Source organism: Homarus americanus, unplaced genomic scaffold (assembly GCF_018991925.1).
Source record: "Homarus americanus isolate GMGI-L3 unplaced genomic scaffold, GMGI_Hamer_2.0 scaffold10692, whole genome shotgun sequence".
In the NCBI taxonomy this organism is placed as follows: Eukaryota; Metazoa; Arthropoda; class Malacostraca; order Decapoda; family Nephropidae; genus Homarus; species Homarus americanus.
The window spans coordinates 13,586-30,109 of NW_024751323.1; the positions used below are offsets into that span (position 1 = coordinate 13,586).

Sequence of the window (16,524 nt, forward strand, 5' to 3'; positions counted from 1 at the left end):
TAAATGTTTCAAGATAGGTCATGTCAGGTGATTAGAGAAGATAGTATACTCACCGCTGATGTACGGGGTCCTCTCTGTGCTGAATAAAATCATCTGGCGTTAACCAAATAAAATATTAAAAGTGGCGTCCCGTAGTGAAGGAGTTACCGCAGCATTTAACCACTTGTGTCGCACAGTGAGAACCTAGACACTTCACTTTGTCAGTTTTATAGATCATGATTAATTTTCGGATTTTGAGAGTTAGTGTCGTATCACCTGAAGATTAGTCCTCTTATGCGGTGTTTACCTCTCTCACACACACACACACACACACACACACACACACACACACACACACACACACACACACTCCCGGCCTGCCTGAGCTTCTAAAATGGCCCCTATGTTACGCTGAGACTGTACCTTAAACACATGTACGGTACCTAAGTTAATGTGTCACTGTCCCATGTGTCACTGTCTCATGTGTCACTGTCCCATGTGTCACTGTCCCATGTGTCACTGTCCCATGTGTCACTGTCCCATGTGTCACTGTCGCATGTGTCACTGTCTCATGTGTCACTGTCTCATGTGTCACTGTCTCATGTGTCACTGTCCCATGTGTCACTGTCTCATGTGTCACTGTCCCATGTGTCACTGTCCCATGTGTCACTGTCCCATGTGTCACTGTCTCATGTGTCACTGTCCATGTGTCACTGTCCCATGTGTCACTGTCCCATGTGTCACTGTCCCATGTGTCACTGTCTCATGTGTCACTGTCCCATGTGTCACTGTGTCACTGTCCCATGTGTCACTGTCCCACTGTCCCATGTGTCACTGTCCATGTGTTACTGTCCCATGTGTCACTGTCCCATGTGTCACTGTCCCATGTGTCACTGTCCCATGTGTCACTGTCCCATGTGTCACTGTCCCATGTGTCACTGTCCCATGTGTCACTGTGTCACCTCATGTATCACTGTCCCATGTGTCACTGTCCTATGTGTCACTGTCCCATGTGTCACTGTCCCATGTGTCACTGTCCCATGTGTCACTGTCCCATGTGTCACTGTCCTATGTGTCACTGCCTCACCCATGTATCACTTCCCCACCCTCATTTCAACCCTTTCATTCGAACCCTAAAAATATGTTTGTTTGTTTATTTTAGTTGTGGCTTTTTGCTTTATCCTTTGGACGTTGTTTATTATGTGTTTACCTTTAATCGGTGTGGCGACCCTCGTGTGCAGCTGATGATGATGATGATGATGATGATGATGAAGTCTTACGTGTGCAGCTGTTGTTGAAATCTTATGTGTGTAGCTGTTGTTAGTCATGCTTGTGCAGCTGTTGTTGAAATCTTATGTGTGCAGCTGTTGTTAGTCATGCTTGTGCAGCTGTTGTTGAAATCTTATGTGTGCAGCTGTTGTTAGTCATGCTTGTGCAGCTGTTGTTGAAATCTTATTTGTGCAGCTGTTATCGAAGCCTGTCTTGAGACTGAAGGAGGTAAGGTTTGGTGAGATGAGACTGAATGAGGCGAGTCGTGAGGGGTGTGTCGTGAGGGGGGGTGTGTCGTGAGGGGGTGGGGTAAGTCGTGAAGGGGTCGAATCGTGAGGGGGTGAGTCGTGAGAGATGAGTCGTGAGGAGTGAGGCGTGAGGGGATCGAGTCGTGAGGGGGTCGAGTCGTGAGGGCGTGAGTCGTGAGGGGGCTAATCATGAGAGGACGAGACTGTGTCATGGCTACCCAGCTGTCAATACCTATTTACTTTAGTTACCCCTTCCTTCTCTTGACCCCTCCTTCCTTCCCTCTGTTCTGCTCTTCCTTCTCAAAATCTTGCCCCTCCTTCCCTATTTAATCTCCTCCTCTCTGTCTTGCTTCTCCATCCCTCCTTTCTACCCCTTCCTTTCGCCCCTTCCCCTTTCTCTTGCCCCTCCCCTTCCTCTTGCCCCCCCTTCCTCTTGCCCTTCCCCTTCCCGTCGGGTAATCATTCATTGTCCTCCGGTTTCCATTTCGTCTTCAATCTTCTTTTACCAGCGTTCCGTGTGTGTGTGTGTGTGGGTGTGGGGGGTAATGTAAATTAACGAATAATTTTTCAAATTACCTTTAGGTTAGAGTGTTTGTCTGTCAGTGTGTTGCAGGTCAAGAGAGGAGGTATTAACTGTGCGTGTCAAAATGAGATTCGACCCCTCCTTTCCCCCTCCCATCTGTGATTTGTGTTATACGTGACAGTAGCCAAAAGGAGCGGCCCGGGTACTTGGTCTAGAAAACACGAACTTGTGTGACTCAATTACTTTCCTGGTGAAGGAGTGAGTGGTGAACATGATAATGGTGAAGGAGTGAGTGGTGATCATGATAATGGTGAAGGAGTGAGTGGTGAACATGATAATGGTGAAGGAGTGAGTGGTGATCATGATAATGGTGAAGGAGTGAGTGGTGAACATGATAATGGTGAGGGAGTGAGTGGTGAACATGATAAAGGTGAAGGAGTGAGTGGTGAACATGATAATGGTGAAGGAGTGAGTGGTGAACATGATAAAGGTGAAGGAGTGAGTGGTGAACATGATAATGGTGAAGGAGTGAGCGGTGAACATGATAATGGTGAAGGAGTGAGTGGTGAACATGATAATGGTGAAGGAGTGAGCGGTGAACATGATAATGGTGAGGGAGTGAACCATTAACTTGTTGGGGGTAAATTAGACGAACCCTGAGTACAATGTCCCCTCGTACGTGCCTTGAGTCTATTGCTCGTTGTGGTACAAATTGTAAGGATTATCACGTTTATCTGTTGTTTGGAATTGAGTTAGGAGATTGTTGACATCTTAGGGCCAGTAACTGTGGTTTATGGCGCTAAGTGGTCCTCCCGACGATGTAAGTGTTGGTTACTGGGTTAAGTGGTAGTGTGTGTCCTGTTTTAAGTGGCCGTGTTTTATGAGGGTAATTAGTATATCTAAAGTGGAGGTATGTGATGGTCTAAGTGGTCTTTATGGGGGTAATTAGCATTTTTGTAATTGGTGGTGGTAGTGTGTGCTGTTTTAAGTGGCCGTGTTTTATAAGGGGTAAACAGTTTTTCGTAAGTGGTAGTCAAAGCTATATGATGTTAGTAGTTAATTTCAGGGCCATGACTTGTTCTAAGCTTCAGGTAACGTTACAATACTTCTTCAGCTTCAGGCCACAATCTCCTACCGAAGACAATCCTGACACACACACACACACACACACACACACACCCACTCTCGGTGGTAATGAGGAAGGTGTATCAGGTGTGAGGGTAGGATGACCACTGTCAGGTAAGACACTGGAGTAAAGAGTGAAATTGTAAAGCTGCTAATATCCCAAACAGACTTGTTCATTAGTTCCATGTGTGTGTGTGTGTGTGTGTGTGTGTGTGTGTGTGTGTGTGTGTGTGTTTGTGTGTGTGTGTGTGTGTGTGTGTGTGTGTGTGTGTGTGTATGTGTGTGTGTGTGTGTGTAACTTTTTATCTGTCTTCGTCTGAAATTTTTGATAAACCTTGATACATGAATAATTAGATTTTAACCCAAGAAAGACAGATTTAACTTGTAAAGAAAGAAAGAGAGAGAGAGAGAATTAAGGTGATTTCGACTCACCTTGGCAAGTAGATTGTAAGTTAGTGAAGAAGATTTTAACAATAGTCTGAAAAATGAAGGAATAAGTCAAAATTAGAAATAAAAATCAAAGAATATAAAAATAAAATAAAATAAAAGTGTTCCAGAAATATTAATTGTCGAGTTTCCTCTAGTTCATATTTATTACCTTTCACTCTTGGTCTAGTTTTATCAAAAGCCTCACTATTCCTTTAATTCTTTCTTTTCGTAATTTTAGAAGACAAATTAGGAGTGCGGTGGCTGAATGGATACACCACTCGTTTTCATACCTTAATGGTCCTCTGGTTTGATCCCTGGTCACATTTAAGTTGAGGAAGTAAAAGTGATCAAAAACAGTGTTGCCTTTGGGTACCACTTTCACCTTATTATCTTTTATTTTTGTATTTTTATGGGGTTAATTAGTTAGACTTATATGCCAATGGGTCGTGTGTGTGTGTGTGTGTTTGTGTGTGTGTGTGTGTGTGTGTCTTCCTGTCTGTCTCTCTGTCCTCTACTTTCTACGTCCCTTTTATACGTTTATCTGATCCAAGTCTTCTCAGGCAGGGTTGGGAACACACGAGACACTTCGCTGAGCACTGCATTTCTTTCTCGTCTAACTCATATTCCAGATGACTCGCGCTACATCCAGACTGCCTATCTCGTTCCAGTCCAACCTTACGTAGAGTGGATAAAGGCCTTAGACAGCTTTGTACAAATGAAAGGCAGATAGGGACCCTTTGAATGAATTTTTGTCATGTAAGGCGGATGGGAGTCATTTAAAGTAGGTCATATCCCTACGGCAGAAGGGATCTTTTTTTAGGTAGGGTCTTTTGCTATGTTTGATGTGGTGGTTTCATTGAAGTAGGTCTTCTTTTTTTTATTTTGAGGTTGAATTATGTGGTCTCTTTGTGGTGGGTCTTTTTATGTGACAGATTGGGGTCACTAAATTGTCCCTCTTTTAGTGTAATGGCAGATGGGGGTCACTGAAATAAGTCTTTATGACAGTGAAAGAAAATTATCAAATCCTTCTTTGTTCTCCTCTTATGCTTAATTATTCCAATTGTTGCACACTTAGTCCTCCTCCTCTGAGCCATAGGAGACCAGATCTATTTACTTCTGATTCCCGCAGCTTCTCTGCTGTCTATGGCCTCCATGCTCGTCTTTTGTGTATGGCCTCCTGATTTAATGCTTAAGTGTGGCCTCCAGGCTGTTCTTCTGCTTGTGGTCTCCAGGCTGGTATTTTGTTTGTGACCTCCAGGCTATTCTTTTGCTTTTGGCCTCCAGGCTGGTCTTTTGTTTGTGACCTCCAGGTTGTTCTTCTGCTTGTGGCCTCCAGACCGGTCTTTAACTTTTGGCTTCAAGGACTGTCTCCATCTTGCAAACTCGAGGAGTATTTCTCACTTGTAGGCTTGAGGATTACCTTCTATTGGTAGCCTTTAGGATTATCTTTCTCTTTTAGCCTCGAGGATTATATCCCACTTGAAGCATTGAGGATTCCTCGAGAGCAGGAAGGCAATAAAGCTGAATTCACGGATAACTGACTCGTTACCAATAGAAAAAGGGGACTAACTGCTGGGGGGGGGGGGGAGGGACAACCTGCTGGGGTACAACCTGCCGGGGGTACAACTGGGCTGGGGGTACAACCTGTTGGGGTGCAACTGGCTGGGGGTACAACCCGTTGGGGGTACAACTGGCTGGGGGTACAACCTGTTGGGGATACAACTGGCTGGGGGTACAACCTGCTGGGGGTACAACTGGCTGGGGGTACAACCTGTTGGGGATACAACTGGCTGGGGGTACAACCTGCTGGGGGTACAACTGGCTGGGGGTACAACCTGTTGGGGGTACAACTGGCTGGGGGTACAAACTGCTGGGAGTACAACTGGCTGGGGTTACAACCTGCTGAGGGTACAACAAGCCAACCAGCTCCTCTTCATATTATGGCAGTCTAAAGAGTTTTGTGATGGACCTCTCACAGAAAAATCCCCAATTCTTTTTATATAATTTAACTACGCGTTGGTTTGTTTACAGCGTACCACAGACGAAGACTGGGGTGGAGGCTACGAACCTCTGTTTACACCGCCTAGTGACTGTTGCCAGAAGGTTTGGTGGTACAGCTGACAACTGAAAAGGATAATTCAGAATGGGCATTGATATCCTTGCTTTCAATAGTTCTTTCTTCGTCATTCAGAAAACAACCCAAGGTCCGGAAACTCAGTTCTTCTCTTTCCGAGCGGCCGCTGTGTGTGGGCAAGAACCTGGAACATTTTTCATCCTCTTTTCTCAGTTGTAAAAGGAATTTGTTGGAGACGTGGGCGCCGTCCTTCCTCAGAGACGTAAGGTTATCAGACTCTCTTATTTATGGTGCTTGCACAGCTCTCGGCGGATATTCGTTTGTCTGATAAAGGGACATAGATCAGTTTGTTGATAATTCAGGCAACCTCTTGGTCGTTGAGAGGCCTGAGAAGGTGATATCCCTTTGTGACTCAGTAATATCTTCTTCGCTGTGTCATGAACGCTAAAAGCAAGAAACACAACACTCACTATATACAAGGAAGCAGTTCCCCAATTACATGAGCTCGGCTTTGATGCTGAGTCAGTTCACTTCCTTTGAGCCACGTGAAAGGAATGTTATTGTCAGTCCACCATTAAAATCCCTCGACTTTTCATTCGTAGTTCTCTTAGCAACTTTTGCAATATCTGAAGCGCAGACTTCAGATGTCTTCACAGAAAGTTGGCAGCTGCATCTTGATCAAACGATAACATGTCTTCTTGTGTGGTGTGGGGATCACTGTTTACTGTGGATACATCTATAATGGTAAAAGGATCTCTCTGTCTGTTCCAGTCATAGCTCCAAAATGGAAGCAGTTAGAGATCTGAAACCTAACACACACACATTACACGGGTCCTCAGGCTGTGCACCTTGGTATTACTATTGACCACGGACCCCCGGCTATTGCGGGAGGTGTTACCCGTGTGAAGGAGGACAAACATTGACAGTCAAAGTTATACAGTACCTAACCCGTGTAAAGTCAGGTAATTTTGCAAGTCTCGAAATATATTGAGGTGTTGTAGTCACTTATTGGCTTCCATCTACATAATAGACTTCCTCTACTGTGATCATTATTTGTGTTGCCATCGGCGGCGTCTTTTAGTGTTAGTGAAGCCATAATGATTCAGAAACGTCCCAGTACTTCTTATGACGTCTGGTACTGCTGTAGGTGGTAGTAGTGGTCGTGGGTGGTAGTATTGGTCATGGGTGCTAGTAATGGTCGTAGATGGTAGTAGTGATCGTAGAGGAAGAGACTATTCAACAACCAGTAAATCCCAGGCCTTCTCATTAGCCCATAAAAACATAGGCTCTTCAGCATCTCGTCACACGCTTCCCACATCCCCGGCCGCCATGATAATATTCCACTGTACGAAACGAAGAGATTTCTAATGGGAGTAAAGGCCTTGTTTACATCTGACGCTTCTCTGTCGACTCTCTATTCACTGGGGAAAAGTTTTCATGATATAAATAACACACACACACACACACACACACACACACACACACACACACACACACACACACACACACACACACACACACACACACACAGCGAGCGTGAAGGTGTCTGTAATAACCAAAACAAGAATCCCAACAGTTTATGCAAGTTATACACGATTATATAAATTCAGGTGTTCACTGTCAGTCTTGTCACTTTATGTAAATTAATTATCTTATAAGTACAGGTATATAGGACTAATTAACTATATATTTCCGCTTACTAACCTAACCTAACCTAACCTAACCTAACATTTCCCTCGTAGATTGAGTTATGTTCGGTTTATGTGACTTAATCTGGTGATAGAGGTTGGTGGTGAGTGGTGATGAGTGGCGGGGGATGAGTATGTGAGTGGTGGTGAGTGGGAGATGAGTGTATGAGTGGTGGTAGATGGGGAATGAGTGAGTGTGTGTGAGTAGTGAGTGAGAAGGTCCCAACGCACTCACACAATACATCTCTTTAATATAACAAACCCCGTTGTCAGATGTACACCATAAAATGAAAAAGAATTAATTGTAAGAGGTATTGTAATCGTTAACTTTTGTACAATAGTGAAAGGATCGCCCCCCCAAAAAAAGTCGTAAGATACTTTATTGCGGTGTATAAAAAACCGCAGCGGCCAGCCAATCATCGTAGAGTATGATGTGACGTCAGCACTCCTCTTGTAATCTCCGTTCATTGCAACTTGGGTTAATTGTTGTGTTCGTAATCGTAATTGTAATAAAAAAAAATTCTTTGTAATCGTAATCTAATCACACTCCTACATCTTCATAAACCTGTAATTATGTAATCCATCTTCACTTTAATCGTAATTGTATTCGTAATCGTGATTGTAATCCTGACAAAAAAAATCTTCTTTTATATAATATTCAATTTACTTACAGGATTCCCGTATATGTCAATTAGGATTTTAGAATTTCCTGCCAATTTGAATAGCCTGCCGAGACAATTTGGCGCCATATGACTGTAACGTACGTAATCTGTGCCCATGTAATCTGGCAACACTGAGTCACTGATATTCAGATGCCTCAGTTGCTTCTCCGCCGCTAAAGGTCTTACATGTCTGTCTGTCCCGAGTCCCCGAGGCAGGGTTTGGAGGCTACACCTGTGCTACTGAATATTTTGTGCTACTCACTGTCTGTAAAGCACGGCTCCCACTCTCCCTCCCTCCACTCTCCGCCCCATTCCCTCCCCAACTCTCTCTCCCATTCCCTCCACGCCCCCTCCCATTCCTCCCACTCTCCTTCCCTCTCCTACTCCCCTTCCCATTCTCTCCACTCTCCCTTCTATTCCCTCAACTCTCCCACTCTCCCTCCACTCCCTCCACTCTCCCTCTGTCTCCCACTCACCCTCACTCGGTAAACCCCGGCTGGATATTTTTGTGCAGGGAGAACTTGTAATCTGCTAAATTGCCTTTTTGCTCGTGTGAATTTTTTGGGTGGGCATTTATTATTTATTTATAAGAGACCAGACTAAAATAAAATTATTATTATTATTTGAATTATCTCGTGTATTTTGCCTCTTTATTCGGGTATATGTTAACTCATTTATCAGTGCAGGTAATTGTGAAGTAGTTTGGTTACAGTAAAATGGAGTTTAAACGCCCCCTACCACCATCTTTTTTATGGCTGTATTGATATTAATATAGAAATTATTTTAGAAACTATATATTTTTATTGTAAGAATCGCATTAGATCTGAGTCAATGATTTCACTACACCGTTAATTAGACCAGAGAAGAGGTAACTATGGCCTGGACTAACACCCATCCGTAATAAAAAAAAAAATCATAATTGAATTTAACTTAAGATTTATAACTTAAGGTTCCTGTGATATTACGTACGGCATGAGTGAGTTATGTGAGATGTTACACAAGTCGTCGTCGGGTTGTTAAAGGAAGATAAATATTTAGATGAGTAAATTTACATATCATTTACATTAATAAGCAAAAATATATACAATTAACATTAAGGAGGTGAGTTAAAGAACAGGTAGGAGGATTATAATTTAGTAAAGAATTATTTAAGCCATGGTGGAATATTCAACTACATGTAAGTAAAAGAACTGAAGAAAGATAATGAAAAGTTAATAATCTAATATATCGGTAAATTCAACACATTTTTTTGTATAAGAAACATCAAGGGTGTTTGTTTTTTGTTAGTTGAGTGAAGAAATTAACAAACAAAAATATAAAAAAAATGAAGAAAATTGTGCAAGGAGAGTTTTCGTCCTCACTCGGCCCCCGTACTGCCACCAATCAGGGAAGACTTGGGTGTAAAAAAAAATTGTACCTAGAATTGGCGACTTTACTCTTTTTTAACACACACACACACCTTTCACTATCACCTGTTTTCTTATATTCTTCTTCCTTCATCTGTACCTCCAATCATCATCCCATGTGTGCGTCTGTTTTACGTCTCTGCCCCATACATCACTCTTACCGCCATCTGCGTTTCCTTTTATGCATCATTCCAGACATTCCTCGCAAATATTTCCCCTCGTTTCCCTTTGTTTACTGTTTCCCTTTGTGTTTCCTTTTAGTCGCCGTGAACTTTGTCCCCATACACACTAATCATGAGTAAATAATTGAGAAAGGAGTTTTATTTGTTAGTATTAAAAATGCCTGATTACATTTCTAGAGTTGTTATAAAATAGTGATGACATTAATTGCATACGTGTTAACCAAGATGCCAATCAGAGTGTTAACCAAGGTGCCAATTAGAGTGTTAACCAAGGTGCCAATCAGAGTGTTAACCAAGGTGCCAATCAGAGTGTTAACCAAGGTGCCAATCAGAGTGTTAACCAAGGTGCCAATCAGAGTATTAACCAAGGTGCCAATCAGAGTGTTAACCAAGGTGCCAATCAGAGTATTAACCAAGGTGCCAATCAGAGTGTTAACCAAGGTGCCAAAATAGAGTGGTGCCAGTGTCAGTGACGCTGTGCGAGGGGTAGTGAGAAGAGCCTTTAGTGCCTCAGTGGTTATTGGTCAATGAAAGTTATTGTGACTACACCTCTAGTCTGTCTCCCTAATGCCAGGTGTTGTAATGATGGTGGTGATGGTGGTTCATCATGATGGTGGTTGATGATAATTGTGGTTAATGATGATAGTGGTTGGTTGATGGTTGATAGTGGTTGATACTAGTGGCCGGGTTGGGTGGTTGGTTGGTGGTAGAGGCAGCGACCTTTTTCAGATTATTTAAAACTCTCCTCGTGAACCCGATCTGTGTGTGTGTGAGAGAGGTTACTCTTGCCTATGACGTAGAACAAGAACGAGAATAACCAGCCATTGTTTATACATTCAACTGAAGGTTATTATTAGACGGAGAGACTATTTTGTGTGTATGTGTGTGTGTTCGTGTGTGTGTGGGTGTGTGTGTGTGTGTGTGTGCCTGTGTGTGAGTGTGGGTGTGTGTGTGTTTGTGTGTGTGCCTGTGTGTGTGTGTGTGTGTGTGTGTGTGGGTGTGTGTGTGCCTGTGTGTGGGTGTGGTGTGTGTGTGTGTGTGTGTGTGTGTGTGTGTGCAGGGTGTGGGTGTGTGTGTGGTGTGGGTGTGTGTGTGTGTGTGTGTGTGTGTGTGTGTGGTGTGTGGTGTGGGTGTGTGTGGGTGTGTGTGTGTGTGTGAGTGTGGGTGTGTGTGTGTGTGTGTGTGTGTGTGTGTGTGGGTGTGTGTGTGTGTGTGTGTGTGTGGGTGTGTGTGTGTTTGTGTCTTTGTGAAAGTTAACAAGATAAAAACATTTTGGCTTTTGGACTTTTGATTTTGTTGAGTGTGTCAGAAGAGTAGGTGTCTGTACCGCACTCTAATGACACATACTCTTATAATGACACATACTCTTCATTATATTATCGGTATGTATCATCACCACTATGATCAAAAACCCTCTTTGTAATTCTTATTTGTCACTGTTTAAAAGATATATTTCACCCAAAGTTAAAACTGAAAAACCAATATGTGTTTTTTTTGTGGTTTATATATGAATTTGATGCAGTCATTAAAATTGTGTAAATATAGAGACCTACCTCATTAAAAACGGGTCTTTATACCTGAAGAATGTAAAAAAAAAAAAGTCTATTGCATTTATTCACAGTTGAACAAACCCGAAGAATCACAGTAAAAGAAATATTCATCATTGCTTTCATGAGTTGTGAGTCTTTGGGGGTGTTTCTGAGAGGTCAAGGGTTGGTATTGGTATGTTTATGGAGTGTCCCAGAAAAATCTCCCTGCCTCCCTCCAACTCACAGTGTCTTAGGGAGGCAGGCAGGGAGGGAGGGAAGGAGGCAGGCAGGGAGGCAGGCAGGGAGGGAGGGAAGGAGGCAGGCAGGGAGGCAGGCAGGGAGGCAGGGAGGGAGGGAAGGAGGCGGAGCAGGAGGGAGGGGGAAGCAGGCAGGGAGGGAGGAAGGAGGGAAGGAGGCAGGCGGGGGAGGCAGGCAGGGAGGGCAGGGAGGGAGGGAAGGAGGCAGGGACATTTTTCTAAGACACCCTATAACTGCACTTCAATAACTAAGGTCGTTTATGCACGTATTTCGGGTTATTGAATACATTAATCACCAATTGTTAAATACTAAGAGAGGTGTGATAGTTATAGTAATTTGAAGGTTAATTTAGGTTTAATTTAGACTTAATTTAAAGATGTTTGGGTAAGAATATATTTAGTTGTCTGAGGTTAGGTTACGTTAGGTTGGTTTACAGGAATACAAGTGATCCAGTGGGGTAGTGAACGCCTCAAACTTTCTAAATCCCGAGGACATTTCAGTGTGATATTGTGAAGGAGGAGCATTTCTGAGGGAGGGGGTGGTTAGGAGAAACATGAGAGTAGAGGGGTGTAGGAAGCAGCTAGGGGTGTACGGGTAGGAGGTAGCTAGGTGTGGGGGTGTAGACGGCAGCTAGGTGTGGAGGTGTAGGAGGCAGCTAGGTGTGAGGGTGTAGGCGGCAGCTAGGTGTGGAGGTGTAGACGGCAGCTAGGTGTGGAGGTGTAGCTTGGGGTGGAGAGGGTGTTTGAAGCTGCTAGGGGTGTAAGGGTAGGAGGTAGCTAGGTGTGGGGGAGGGGTGTTTCTAGGGGTGGGGAGGGGAGTGCATGAGGCAGCGAGGGGCAGATATCTAGATATGTGGTCAAGTAGTGGGGCTGCCACCACCACCACCTGATGAAAACAATGTTGTAACTTAATCCTGCCGTGATCACTGGCCGGCCTCCACTAATGACCTCACACACACACACACACACACACACACACACACACACACACACACACACACACACACACTCGCCATGTATTTGTGACGTATTGGAGTCCTTTGTGGATAGAGAGGAGTTGGGTTAGACGTTAATGATTTCAGTCTGACTTGTTCTGAAATATTAAATACCAGGTTACTGAGTGGCAAGACCAGGTTAAATATATATATAAAGCTTTAACCAAACACATGATCAACGTAGAATGTTACCTGATGTTTTCACGTTAAATGCCTGCAATTGGTGTTGTATTAATACCTGTGAAGCATTTTAATTAGTGAATGATTTATTAGAGAAAGGTGTAGCCGGGTGGGATGTAACCTGCTGTCGCACCTAACACTGGAAATACTGATATTCACTAATAATTCAAAGCTTTCAATTTATAACTTGCCAATGACGAATTTATTGATGTCAGTTGTATATATTTATGAAATTATTTGCAGGACCCAAATGAGTTTTTTAAGTTGGGGAATAATATGGTGATATGAGACGCCACGTGGCTAGGTATTACAGTACCTCACCTGTACGCTGCTCTCCAACATAGCTCTCCAACATAGCTTTCCAACATAGATCTCCAACATAGATCTCCAACTAGCTCTCCAACACAGCTCTCCAACACAGCTCTTCAACACAGCTCACAAACACAGTTCACAAACACAACTCTCCAACAAAGCTCTCCAACACAGGTCTCCAACAGAGCTCTCCAACAAAGCTCTCTAACAGCTTTCTCAACTACCATGTGCATATCTGACGGCTGTTAATAAAAATATATTGTTGTCTAAAAGTTCAATGTGTAGACCAATTTACTAATAGGAAAGTATAGTGTATTTCTCTGTCGCCTGTACAGTATTATATCGTTGTAAATATTTCAGTGTAATATTTTACTATGTACTTCAAGGTAACAAATTAGTTCTAAGCACATGAAGGTAATATTCGTTATAAATATTTTAGTGTAATATTCTAAAACCTTTAAACTTTTACAATTAATCAACAATATCTTTTTCTTTCTTTTTTTAATGTAAACATACACATTTTAAAGACATATTATCAGAGTATATTTAGTATACTATAGAGCTTTATCCCCTAAAGGCTAATTTATCTATCCGTACAGTCCCCTTCACTTGTACGTTTACAGGGGCTCGTCAGGTTTGGTGTAGTGTGGCAGTTCTGTGTTTGTTTTCCATTTGACAGATGGAAACTCGCAATTGTAAACATACTCTGGAATGAAAGTAAAACAATATTAAAACAAATATCCTCAATGTAATGATTTGTGGAATGTTTATATGACGAGCCCCTGTAAACGCACAAGTGAAGGGGACAGTACATGAAAAATAGCTACGAGGTTACTAAAAACAGCCTCGTTCCTCTTCTCCCCTATCCGTGCTGTAGTTTCCTCGGTGATGGGACATAAAATGAGCTCTTGTGTTAAATTATAAAGGAAATTCCTCAGATGATCTCAAAGGCTTTATGAAATTCCACTCGTGTATTATGTTATGGGGTGCCAGGGTGGTCATGAGGGGTGGTAGGGGATATGAGGGGTGGTAAGGGTGGTCATGAGGGGTGGTAGGGGATATGAGGGGTGGTAAAGGTGGTGATGAGGGGTGGTAGGGGGTTATGAGGGGTGGTAAAGGTGGTGATTAGGGGTGGTAGAGGGGTTAGGGGTGCCGAGGGGGTTAGACGGTCGAGATTAGTCTCCCCTTGTGATTGGTTCCTTGTCGCTTCCCCTGTATATCACTATTCTTTGTTCCCTGTTTATCATCCGTCTTTTGTTTCCCGTATATAAACAGAGAGAGAGAGTCAGGCAGGGGGGGAGGGAGGGGGGAGAGAAGCAGGCAGGGAGGAAGGCAGGCAGGCAGGCAGGCAGGGAGGGAGGGAGGGAGGCTGGCAGGGAGGCAGGCTGGCAGGCAGGCAAGCTGGCAGGCAGTCACCAGGGCACAGGAAAGTCCCCAGCTGATACAACACTAATTGGACCTCTCTAATACGAGTGTGGCACGATGGTGGTTCCCTGACTCTGTGCCTGACTCTGTGCCTGACTCACTACCTGACTGTGCCGGACTCACTGCCTAACTCATTGCCCGATTCATTGTCTGACTTATTGTCTTACTCACTGTCTGACTCACTGCCTGACTCTGTGTTCGCCTCGCTAACTGACTCTGTTCCTGTATTTCATTTGCCTCTCAGCTCGGAGGCTCTTCCACCAACCGTCTTCAACAACACCTTTACGTGAATATGTGGTGTGGACACTTGATGCTGCTCTTTATAAAATGGTCATTATTATCCGTTGCTTTCTATGTTTGGTGTCATTTGTCCTGATATATATATAATAATTAGTGAAAACAGAAGAAGTAATGGTGAATGTGTTCTCTGAAAACGTGAATATATTTGTGACTTGGACGGTAAATATTATCTTTTTCAAACTTTTTTCGTTTTTCCATTTACATAATGTTATCAAGTCGTTACATCTTTACATATATTCAATTCAGCATTAAAATAAGCCAGAACGGGGTATCATTAACGGTTATATATGGATCTATTTAGCGATATAACAATACTAATCGAATAGTATTAATGAGCCAATGAGGTACAAGGAACTGCAAAGGGGGGCGGAGCTTCTTAGCCTATACCCACAAGCACTGAAAATAGTCACTCAAAAAACTATCTCTACTGGGGACAGGGGGGGGGAGGGAATAGGATAAATTTCAGAATGAACACTGCGACTCCTGTTGTCTCGGTAGGTTTGTCAAAATCCTTCGTTCGTTGTGTCATTTTTTCAACACAATTTTGTACAGATAGTTTTTTGAGTAACTAAATATTTGTATATACTTTTAACTGCTCCGAAAAAAGTGAACGTATTTAGATTTCTTTGAGTAAAATAAGCGTAAAAAAAATACTCCATTATTTTTAGTTCGTAAGATGTAAGTGTGCAGTGTCGTGAGCCTTCATAAACAATTGTGTATTACTGTACAAGAACAACTGTGTAGTGCATCTCCTGCCTCACTCACCAGGAAGAGATGTGTGAGTGTTTGTACTTCTTGTGACCTTCCTTTGTCTGTAATGAAGTTAATTAAGCACCATGGAGTGTAAGTCGTCAACGAGGAGGGAGACTACCTTCTACTGTGACCCCCGACACACACACGGCTATATAACTACAGTATATACGAGGCACAGGACACTATTGTACATTTAGTAATTTATTTTCACTGAATCGCTTTATTGCGTCGTTATGGTGCTTATCCTGGAGGTCTCTCTCTCTCTCTCTCTCTCTCTCTCTCTCTCTCTCTCTCTCTCTAGCCTGGTAGTGCCCCCCCCCTGTCTATGTTTTCATTACGTTATTGTCGTGTATGAATAACACGGCTTAATTAAATCCGACCTCACTTTTGACCTCTCACGCGCGGGACTCAAGTTTAATATCAGTCTGTGAAATCACTTTTTTTTTTACGATTTTTATTTTTACTTTTATTTTATTTTTTTCTCTCAGATGAGATGTTGGAGGAGGTTATGAGGAAGAGTAAGTGGTGGAGAGGGGAATGAGAGGGAGTGGTGTGTCTGTGAGGGGGGAAGTGGTGTGCTGTGAAGGGGGAAGTGGTGTGCCTGTGAAGGGGGAAGTGGTGTGCTGTGAAGGGGAAGTGGTGTGCTGTGAAGGGGTGGTGTGCTGTGAAGGGGAGGTGGTGTGTGCTGTGAAGGAAGTGGTGTGCTGTGAAGGGGGAAGTGGTGTGCCTGTGAAGAGGGAAGTGGTGTGCCTGTGAAGGGGGAAGTGGTGTGCTGTGAAGGGGGAAGTGGTGTGCCTGTGTGCGGCAGGGTTGTGTCGCATTGCCTCAGGTTCACACACACACACACCTAGTCTGTTGTTGTGTACTCACCAGGTACCCAAAGTGTTGCCCTGACCTGCCAGGTGCTAAGGGCGCTTTAACTCGCTCCAGCTAAGGGTCTTGAGTCAAAGTGGTTGTTTTATACAGGTCAAGCCACAGTGTTGAAATTCGTCAGGTATTTGGAGAAAAATTCGCTCAAATCGTTAGTGTGGCGATAAATGCAGGGTTAATACTCGCTCTTTACTGATATTTAACGATTATGCTTGGTGAAGAATTCGTTATATGTGTTGATATGGTTATTATGCTGAGTGAAATATATTTGTTCCTTACCGCGTCCGTGTGACATGAAAAAGTGAAGTGGGTCTCATA

At 43.3% G+C, this 16,524-nt stretch overlaps 1 protein-coding gene across 1 annotated transcript; it reads left to right on the forward strand.

Annotated features, from left to right (window-relative positions):
- Window positions 1-445: 445 nt before the first annotated feature.
- Window positions 446-13,066, forward strand: LOC121854624 (keratin-associated protein 16-1-like). Its single transcript, XM_042349306.1, has 5 exons — window positions 446-1,070; window positions 4,703-4,809; window positions 5,605-5,676; window positions 9,763-9,990; window positions 12,917-13,066. The coding sequence occupies exons 1-5, from the start codon at window positions 446-448 to the stop codon at window positions 13,064-13,066; spliced, it is 1,182 nt and encodes a 393-aa protein (XP_042205240.1).
- Window positions 13,067-16,524: the final 3,458 nt, after the last annotated feature.

Excerpts from the sequence above, each read along its gene's own strand:
- LOC121854624 (XM_042349306.1), top strand. The coding sequence starts at position 446 with ATGTGTCACTGTCTCATGTGTCACTGTCCCATGTGTCACTGTCCCATG. Across the intron at positions 4,810-5,604 it reads TGCTTGTGGTCTCCAGGCTG|CGTACCACAGACGAAGACTG; the intron begins GTATTTTGTTTG and ends GTTTGTTTACAG. Across the intron at positions 9,991-12,916 it reads TAACCAAGGTGCCAATCAGA|ATCTCCAACATAGATCTCCA; the intron begins GTATTAACCAAG and ends TTTCCAACATAG.